Source organism: Engystomops pustulosus, chromosome 11 (assembly GCF_040894005.1).
Source record: "Engystomops pustulosus chromosome 11, aEngPut4.maternal, whole genome shotgun sequence".
Lineage (NCBI taxonomy): Eukaryota > Metazoa > Chordata > Amphibia > Anura > Leptodactylidae > Engystomops > Engystomops pustulosus.
In genome coordinates this window covers 74424852-74436059 of record NC_092421.1, presented here as the reverse complement: position 1 = coordinate 74436059, position 11208 = coordinate 74424852, and the positions used below count along the sequence as shown (strand labels likewise).

The window sequence follows — 11208 nt, the reverse complement described above, 5'->3', positions numbered from 1 at the left end:
TGGGTTAGTGTGTTATATGCAGGGTGATGGGTTAGTGTGTTATATGCAGGGTGATGGGTTAGTGTGTTATATGCAGGGTGATGGGTCAGTGTGTTATATGCAGGGTGATGGGTTAGTGTGTTATATGCAGGGTGATGGGTCAGTGTGTTATATGCAGGGTGATGGGTTAGTGTGTTATATGCAGGGTGATGGGTCAGTGTGTTATATGCAGGGTGATGGGTCAGTGTGTTACGTGCAGGGTGATGGGTCAGTGTGTTACGTGCAGGGTGATGGGTCAGTGTGTTACGTGCAGGGGTGATGGGTCAGTGTGTTATATGCAGGGTGATGGGTCAGTGTGTTATGTGCAGGGTGATGGGTCAGTGTGTTATGTGCAGGGTGATGGGTTAGTGTGTTATATGCAGGGTGATGGGTCAGTGTGTTATATGCAGGGTGATGGGTTAGTGTGTTATATGCACGGTGATGGGTCAGTGTGTTACGTGCAGGGTGATGGGTCAGTGTGTTATGTGCAGGGTGATGGGTTAGTGTGTTATATGCAGGGGTGATGGGTCAGTGTGTTATATGCAGGGTGATGGGTCAGGGTGTTACGTGCAGGGGTGATGGGTCAGGGTGTTATGTGCAGGGTGATGGGTTAGTGTGTTATATGCAGGGTGATGGGTTAGTGTGTTATATGCAGGGTGATTGGTTAGTGTGTTATATGCAGGGTGATGGGTCAGTGTGTTATATGCAGGGTGATGGGTTAGTGTGTTATATGCAGGGTGATGGGTCAGTGTGTTATATGCAGGGGTGATGGGTCAGGGTGTTATGTGCAGGGGTGATGGGTCAGTGTGTTATATGCAGGGGTGATGGGTCAGTGTGTTAAATGCAGGGTGATGGGTCAGTGTGTTATGTGCAGGGTGATGGGTCAGTGTGTTATGTGCAGGGTGATGGGTCAGGGTGTTACGTGCAGGGGTGATGGGTCAGGGTGTTATATGCAGGGTGATGGGTTAGTGTGTTATATGCAGGGTGATGGGTCAGTGTGTTATATGCAGGGGTGATGGGTCAGTGTGTTATATGCAGGGTGATGGGTCAGTGTGTTATATGCAGGGGTGATGGGTCAGTGTGTTACGTGCAGGGGTGATGGGTCAGGGTGTTACGTGCAGGGGTGATGGGTCAGGGTGTTATATGCAGGGTGATGGGTCAGTGTGTTATGTGCAGGGGTGATGGTTCAGTGTGTTACGTGCAGGGGTGATGGGTCAGGGTGTTACGTGCAGGGGTGATGGGTCAGGGTGTTACGTGCAGGGGTGATGGGTCAGGGTGTTACGTGCATGGGTGATGGGTCAGGGTGTTACATGCAGGGTACAAGGCGCACCGAGTTGCTTCCATCCTCCAAGCCGCTAGGACAGAACGAGAACCTACATGAGGAGACACAGAGGTCATTACCCTGTAACAAACAGCGGAGCACTAACCTCCGGGGTCACAACATCCTTACCCCTGAGCGGTATGACCGTACACCACAAACACCGAGGTCACTGTCACCATAGGCCCAAAAATCACACTCCAGGAGACTGTCACAGCAAAGGGCGGCCCCGGGGCCCACACATCCAGGTAGGTGGAATACAGGTCAGAAGTAATGCCCCCCCTGCAGAGAGACCACAGACACTGTCACTACATGTACAGGAACTGCCCGCTACTGCTCCCTGCTATCTGCCACGTCAGGGGATACAATCTATCACTCTCTGTTATCAGCCATTACATTCCGGGGAGAGGAGACTGTACAGGGGGGGATACAATCTATTACTCTCTGTTATCAGCCATTACATCCCGGGGAGAGGAGACTGTACAGGGAAGGGGATACAATCTATTACTCTCTGTTATCAGCCATTACATCCCGGGGAGAGGAAACTGTACAGGGGGGATACAATCTATTACTCTCTGTTATCAGCCATTACACCCCGGGGAGAGGAGACTGTACAGTGGGGATACAATCTATTACTCTCTGTTATCAGCCATTACATCCCGGGGAGAGGAGACTGTACAGGGGGGATACAATCTATTACTCTCTGTTATCAGCCATTACACCCCGGGGAGAGGAGACTGTACAGGGGGGGATACAATCTATTACTCTCTGTTATCAGCCATTACACCCCGGGGAGAGGAGACTGTACAGGGGGATACAATCTATTACTCTCTGTTATCAGCCATTACATCCCGGGGAGAGGAGACTGTACAGGGGGGATACAATCTATTACTCTCTGTTATCAGCCATTACACCCCGGGGAGAGGAGACTGTACAGGGGGATACAATCTATTACTTTCTGTTATCAGCCATTTCATCCCGGGGAGAGGAGACTGTACAGGGGGATACAATCTATTACTCTCTGTTATCAGCCATTTCATCCTGGGGAGAGGAGACTGTACAGGGGGGGGGGATACAATCTATTACTCTCTGTTATCAGCCATTACACCCCGGGGAGAGGAGACTGTACAGGGGGGATACAATCTATTACTTTCTGTTATCAGCCATTTCATCCCGGGGAGAGGAGACTGTACAGGGGGATACAATCTATTACTCTCTGTTATCAGCCATTACATCCCGGGGAGAGGAGACTGTACAGGGGGGGGGGATACAATCTATTACTCTCTGTTATCAGCCATTACACCCCGGGGAGAGGAGACTGTACAGGAGGATACAATCTATTACTCTCTGTTATCAGCCATTACATCCTGGGGAGAGGAGACTGTACAGGGGGGATACAATCTATTACTCTCTGTTATCAGCCATTACATCCCGGGGAGAGGAGACTGTACAGGGGGGATACAATCTATTACTCTCTGTTATCAGCCATTACACCCCGGGGAGAGGAGACTGTACAGGGGGATACAATCTATTACTCTCTGTTATCAGCCATTTCATCCCGGGGAGAGGAGACTATACAGGGGGATACAATCTATTACTCTCTGTTATCAGCCATTACATCCCGGGGAGAGGAGACTGTACAGGGGGGGGATACAATCTATTACTCTCTGTTATCAGCCATTACATCCCGGGGACAGGAGACTGTACAGGGGGGGGGGGGGGGGATACAATCTATTACTCTCTGTTATCAGCTCCCCATGGTCTTATGGTCATGCTGCATATGCCAGTGATGTTGTCATGTTACTGAAATCACAGAATAATAAAGCCTGGTGCTCTATGTAGCGGCGGCTACTTACCTGTAGATATCGTACTGGGGGCTGATTCCTGCTTTTTCCTCTAGGGTGAAGGTGATGCTGCCGAATGAGGGATAACTGATCGTCACCTCTATTTCCACTCTGATTCTCCAAGCTGTGGGGGAGGGGAATCCGTTATGATACATAGCGGGACACGTTCCTTAGTTTATTTTCTTTGTATAATTGTATGTCTTTGCGCCCATTGTATAGGATCCTGTCTTTTTTCTTGTGATACATTTTTGTGTTTCGTTTTTGCCTGTCCTGAGCGGCGCAACTTTTGGCTTATTTTTTTGAGACCTTTTGTTGCACATGGACACGAGCCACATGAGGGGGTTATATGCAGGAGTGGACGCTACTGTCAATTTTGGATGATTTGAGGCCGTGCCCTGCATTGTTAAGCCCTCTAGTCACACCCCAGGGAGATGACGACATACGAAGCTGCGGCCACACGTGGCGTTTTCAAATGCATCAGCGGAGAAGAAGAGATTTGCCTAATTACATTGCCGTCAACATGGCGCTTACAAAACGCATCTTTTAACAAGAAGTTAACACCTCTGTTAAGGTAGCGTTATCAAATGTGTGTGTGTGTTAACATGGTGCTAATGTATGTGTTAACATTGAGTAAATGCTTGCGTTTCGTAAACGCCATGTTGGCAGCAATGTAATTAGGTAAATCTCTTCTCAGCTGTTGTGAGGCGTTTGAAAATGCAGGTCTTAACGCCACGTGTGACCCTTAGGGTGAAGACACACATGGCGTTTTTAGGCCGTTTTTGGGCCGTTTTTAGTTAGTGCGTTTTCAGATCGTTAAAAAACGCATGCGTTTTTTGAAAACGCATGCGTTTTTGACAGGTTTGAGCAATTATCTTAATTCAAACTGGTCAAAAATGGCCCAAAAACGGCCTAAAAACGCCATGTGTGTCTTCACCCTCAGGGCACGTGGCGTTTTGAACCCGTTTTTGGCCTGTTTTTAAGCAGTCCGTTAAAAAAACGCATCCGTTTTTGACCATTTTTGTACGGTTTAACCAATTATCTTAATTAAAAAACGGTCAAAAACGCATGTGTTTTTTAACGGAATGCTTAAAAACAGGCCAAAAACGGATTCACAACACCACCTTAGTTAGGGTGATGCCACACATGGTGTTTTTGGTCTGTTTAAAAACGCATTCGTCTTTGACTGTTTTTGACCGTTTACCACGCGTTTGGCTGCTTACAACCAGATTATGTATTAGGTTAATTGGTAAAAACGGACCAAAAACGCCATGTGTGGCATTGCCCTGAGGGTGGTGGCACAAGTGGTGTTTTGAATCCGTTTTTAAGCAGTCCGTAAAACCAGTCCGGTTTCGTGAAAACGCATCCGTTTTTTTACGTTTTCTTTTACTGTTTTCCAATTACTTTAAATAAGATAATTGGGGGAAAACAGTCAAAAACAGATGCGTTTTTCAAAAAAACGCATGCGTTTTTTATCGGACTGCTAAAAAACGGGTTCAAAACGCCACGTGTGCCACCACCCTTAGAAGTGATTACAATGAAATGTAAATGCAAAAATCTATGAATTTAAAAAAAACCCTACTTTCAATGCCCAGCAGGTTTTTGTGCAACATTTAAAGCAGGTGAAATAATTCCGATTTACATGGTCAAACAGGGTCCGTGGAAAAAAAAAAAAATCCTTTCTCTGAACATGCTCTGGATCAGGTGCAGAATTGCGCCCAAAAAAGTGGCAAAAATAAGCAAAAAAAAAAAAGTGATAAAAGTGAAGCGTCGCGCGGAACATCCGGAAAGTCAAGAGACATAAGGCACAAGGTGCAGACCAAGAAAAACCGAGAAATTAACTAGCTGTAATAAAAATACATGTCCCCCATTGTGTGTATATATGTGTATATATATATATATATATATATATATATATATATATAGTGTATACAGAGGTCATGTGACACCTGGTACATAGCAGCCCACCCCTCCACCATATTTAGGGGGTAATGTAGCCTCAGATGAATTTATGGCAGGATTGTCCTCACCTCTGAATGGGGGCTCTCCATTGGTATTCAGGTAAAGCAGTGCAGGGCTGGATGCGGTGGGGTACGCGTAATATCCCATAAAGTTGCAGGTTTGTTCCATCCATGGAAAACCTCCTCCCTAAGAGGGAAATCCAGATTTTAACAACCAGTAACAACCGGAGCTCCGGCCAACACTTCTACATCAATTAGAAACAAAGCATCACGAGGAATAGGCATTATGGGACTTGTGGTGCACATGACTCCCCTCACCCACTATCTGACTCACAAAAAGAAATAACTTACCTCTTGGAAATCATCATAAGAAGCGGCATCATACGCATGAAAGGCTCCAGGATGACCGACGCTCTCGATGTACAGTTCGTGGCACCGTCCATGACTGCACGAACCATTGTTATTTGCTAAGGTAAAGAATATAAAAACCAATGACAACCTGGAAAAGACCATTCCGAGATGAGCACCTAGAGAGAGCCAGTCAAAGAAGACCACCCGAAGATACCTACCCCTAGAGAACTAACTGGAGAAAACCACCTAAAAAGAACCACCCTGAGCGGACCACCCAGAGATGACCACCCAGAGATGACCAACCAGAGATGACCACCCAGAGATGACCAACCAGAGATGACCAACCAGAGATGACCACCCAGAGATGACCAACCAGAGATGACCAACCAGAGAGGACCACCCAGAGAGGACCACCCAGAGAGGACCACCCAGAGATGACCAACCAGAGATGACCACCCAGAGATGACCAACCAGAGAGGACCACCCAGAGATGACCAACCAGAGAGGACCACCCAGAGATGACCAACCAGAGAGGACCACCCAGAGAGCACCACCCAGAGAGGACCACCCAGAGATGACCAACCAGAGAGGACCACCCAGAGATGACCAACCAGAGAGGACTATCCAGAGATGATCACTAAGAGAGCCACCCAAATATTACCACCCTGAGCGGACCACCCAGAGAGGACCACCCAGAGATGACCAACCAGAGAGGACCACCCAGAGATGACCAACCAGAGAGGACCACCCAGAGATGATCAACAAGAGAGGACTATCCAGAGATGATCACTAAGAGAGCCACCCAAATATTACCACCCTGAGCGGACCACTCTGAGCGGACCACCCAGAGAGGACCACCCAGAGATGACCAACCAGAGAGGACCACCCAGAGATGACCAACCAGAGAGGACCAACCAGAGAGGACCAACCAGAGAGGACCACCCAGAGATGACCAACCAGAGAGGACCACCCAGAGATGACCACCCAGAGATGACCACCCAGAGATGACCACCCAGAGATGACCACCCAGAGATGACCACCCAGAGATGACCACCCAGAGAGGACCACCCAGAGAGGACCACCCAGAGATGACCACCCAGAGAGGACCACCCAGAGATGACCAACCAGACAGGAGCACCCAGAGATGATCAACAAGAGAGGACTATCCAGAGATGATCACTAAGAGAGCCACCCAAATATTACCACCCAGAGAGGACCACCCAGAGAGCACCACCCAGAGAGGACCAACCAGAGATGACCAACCAGAGAGGACTATCCAGAGATGATCACTAAGAGAGCCACCCAAATATTACCACCCTGAGCGGACCACCCAGAGAGGACCACCCAGAGATGACCAACCAGAGAGGACCACCCAGAGATGATCAACAAGAGAGGACTATCCAGAGATGATCACTAAGAGAGCCACCCAAATATTACCACCCTGAGCGGACCACCCAGAGAGGACCACCCAAAGATGGCCCCCTAGTGAGGACTATTCAGGGATGCTCACCAAGTGAGAGACCCCCAAAGAGAGTGTAAACTGCTTGGACAGCCTTAGACTGAAGGGGGCGCTCTGGTGCTCAGTCAGACCGTGCAAGATTTAACATGCAAAGTACAACAGAATTGTGTCGCGTGCCCTGCACCTAGTACACACTGCACTATACACAGGACCCTGCACCTAGTACACACTGCACTATACACAGGACCCTGCACCTAGTACACACTGCACTATACACAGGACACTGCACCTAGTACACACTGCACTATACACAGGACCCTGCACCTAGTACACACTACACTATACACAGGACCCTGCACCTAGTACACACTGCACTATACACAGGACCCTGCACCTAGTACACACTGCACTATACACAGGACCCTGCACCTAGTACACACTGCACTATACACAGGACCCTGCACCTAGTACACACTGCACTATACACAGGACCCTGCACCTAGTACACACTGCACTATACACAGGACCCTGCACCTAGTACACACTACACTATACACAGGACACTGCACCTAGTACACACTGCACTATACACAGGACCCTGCACCTAGTACACACTGCACTATACACAGGACCCTGCACCTAGTACACACTACACTATACACAGGACACTGCACCTAGTACACACTGCACTATACACAGGACCCTGCACCTAGTACACACTGCACTATACACAGGACACTGCACCTAGTACACACTGCACTATACACAGGACCCTGCACCTAGTACACACTGCACTATACACAGGACACTGCACCTAGTACACACTGCACTATACACAGGACACTGCACCTAGTACAGACTGCACTATACACAGGACACTGCACCTAGTACACACTGCACTATACACAGGACACTGCACCTAGTACACACTGCACTATACACAGGACACTGCACCTAGTACACACTGCACTATACACAGGACCCTGCACATAGTACACAATGCACTATACACATGACCCTGCACCTAGTACACACTGCACTATACACAGGACACTGCACCTAGTACACACTGCACTATACACAGGACACTGCACCTAGTACACACTGCACTATACACAGGACACTGCACCTAGTACACACTGCACTATACACAGGACCCTGCACATAGTACACAATGCACTATACACATGACCCTGCACCTAGTACACACTGCACTATACACAGGACACTGCACCTAGTACACACTGCACTATACACAGGACACTGCACCTAGTACACACTGCACTATACACAGGACACTGCACCTAGTACACACTGCACTATACACAGGACACTGCACCTAGTACACACTGCACTATACACAGGACACTGCACCTAGTACACACTGCACTATACACAGGACACTGCACCTAGTACACACTGCACTATACACAGGACACTGCACATAGTACACACTGAGCTATACACAGGGCAGTGCACCTAGTACACACTGCACTATACACAGGGCACTGCACATAGTACACACTGCACTATACACAGGGCACTGCAAATAGTACACACTGCACTATACACAGGGCACTGCACATAGTACACACTGCACTATACACAGGACACTGCACCAAGTACACACTGCACTATACACAGGACCCTGCACCTTGTACACACTACACTATACACAGGACACTGCACCTAGTACACACTACACTATACACAGGACCCTGCACCTAGTACACACTGCACTATACACAGGACCCTGCACCTAGTACACACTGCACTATACACAGGACCCTGCACCTAGTACACACTGCACTATACACAGGACCCTGCACCTAGCACACACTGCACTATACACAGGACCCTGCACCTAGTACACACTGCACTATACACAGGACACTGCACTATACACAGGACCCTGCACATAGTACACACTGCACTATACACAGGACCCTGCACCTAGTACACACTACACTATACACAGGACACTGCACATAGTACACACTGCACTATACACAGGACACTGCACATAGTACACACTGCACTATACACAGGACCCTGCACCTAGTACACACTGCACTATACACAGGACACTGCACCTAGTACACACTGCACTATACACAGGACACTGCACCTAGTACACACTGCACTATACACAGGACACTGCACCTAGTACACACTGCATTATACACAGGACCCTGCACCTAGTCCACACTGCACTATACACAGGGCACTGCACCTAGTACACACTGCACTATACACAGGACACTGCACCTAGTACACACTGCACTATACACAGGGCACTGCACCTAGTACACACTGCACTATACACAGGACACTGCACCTGGTACACACTGTACTATACACAGGACCCTGCACCTAGTACACACTGCACTATACACAGGACACAGGACACTGCACCTAGTACACACTGCACTTTACACAGGACCCTGCACCTAGTACACACTGCACTATACACAGGACCCTGCACCTAGTACACACTGCACTATACACAGGACACTGCACATAGTACACACTGCACTATACACAGGACCCTGCACCTAGTACACACTGCACTATACACAGGACCCTGCACCTAGTACACACTGCACTATACACAGGGCACTGCACATAGTACACACTGCACTATACACAGGACCCTGCACCTAGTCCACACTGCACTATACACAGGACACTGCACCTAGTACACACTCCACTATACACAGGGCACTGCACATAGTACACACTGCACTATACACAGGACACTGCACCTAGTACACACTGCACTATACACAGGGCACTGCACATAGTACACACTGCACTATACACAGGACACTGCACCTAGTACACACTGCACTATACACAGGGCACTGCACATAGTACACACTGCACTATACACAGGGCACTGCAAATAGTACACACTGCACTATACACAGGGCACTGCACATAGTACACACTGCACTATACACAGGACACTGCACCAAGTACACACTGCACTATACACAGGACCCTGCACCTTGTACACACTACACTATACACAGGACACTGCACCTAGTACACACTACACTATACACAGGACCCTGCACCTAGTACACACTGCACTATACACAGGACCCTGCACCTAGTACACACTGCACTATACACAGGACACTGCACATAGTACACACTGCACTATACACAGGAAACTGCACCTAGTACACACTACACTATACACAGGACACTGCACATAGTACACACTGCACTATACACAGGACACTGCACCTAGTACACACTACACTATACACAGGACACTGCACATAGTACACACTACACTATACACAGGACACTGCACATAGTACACACTGCACTATACACAGGACACTGCACCTAGTACACACTGCACTATACACAGGACACTGCACCTAGTACACACTGCACTATACACAGGGCACTGCACATAGTACACACTGCACTATACACAGGGCACTGCACATAGTACACACTGCACTATACACAGGGCACTGCACATAGTACACACTGCACTATACACAGGACACTGCACCTAGTACACACTGCACTATACACAGGACCCTGCACCTAGTACACACTACACTATACACAGGACACTGCACCTAGTACACACTACACTATACACAGGACCCTGCACCTAGTACACACTGCACTATACACAGGACCCTGCACCTAGTACACACTGCACTATACACAGGACCCTGCACCTAGTACACACTGCACTATACACAGGACCCTGCACCTAGTACACACTGCACTATACACAGGACACTGCACTATACACAGGACCCTGCACCTAGTACACACTGCACTATACACAGGACCCTGCACCTAGTACACACTGCACTATACACAGGACCCTGCACCTAGTACACACTGCACTATACACAGGACCCTGCACCTAGTACACACTGCACTATACACAGGACACTGCACATAGTACACACTGCACTATACACAGGATACTGTATAGTACACACTACACTATACACAGGACACTGCACATAGTACACACTGCACTATACACAGGACACTGCACATAGTACACACTGCACTATACACAGGACACTGCACATAGTACACACTGCACTATACACAGGACACTGCACATAGTACACACTGAGCTATACACAGGGCAGTGCACCTAGTACACACTGCACTATACACAGGGCACTGCACATAGTACACACTGCACTATACACAGGACACTGCACCTAGTACACACTGCACTATACACAGGACCCTGCACCTAGTACA

General features: G+C 48.5%; 1 protein-coding gene across 1 annotated transcript in view; it reads right to left on the bottom strand.

Annotated features, from left to right (window-relative positions):
• Positions 1 to 270: 270 nt before the first annotated feature.
• The window catches only part of LOC140105886 (inactive pancreatic lipase-related protein 1-like), a 47386-nt gene continuing 36448 nt past the window's right edge, over positions 271 to 11208 (bottom strand). Inside the window, exons 10-14 of the mRNA XM_072130011.1 lie at positions 5490 to 5605; positions 5208 to 5325; positions 3193 to 3304; positions 1469 to 1618; positions 271 to 1391 (exon numbers count right to left, since the gene is read on the bottom strand). Of these exons, the coding sequence (XP_071986112.1) occupies positions 1325 to 1391; positions 1469 to 1618; positions 3193 to 3304; positions 5208 to 5325; positions 5490 to 5605 (563 nt within the window). The 3' untranslated portion in view covers positions 271 to 1324. The remainder of the gene's footprint in view (positions 1392 to 1468; positions 1619 to 3192; positions 3305 to 5207; positions 5326 to 5489; positions 5606 to 11208) is intronic.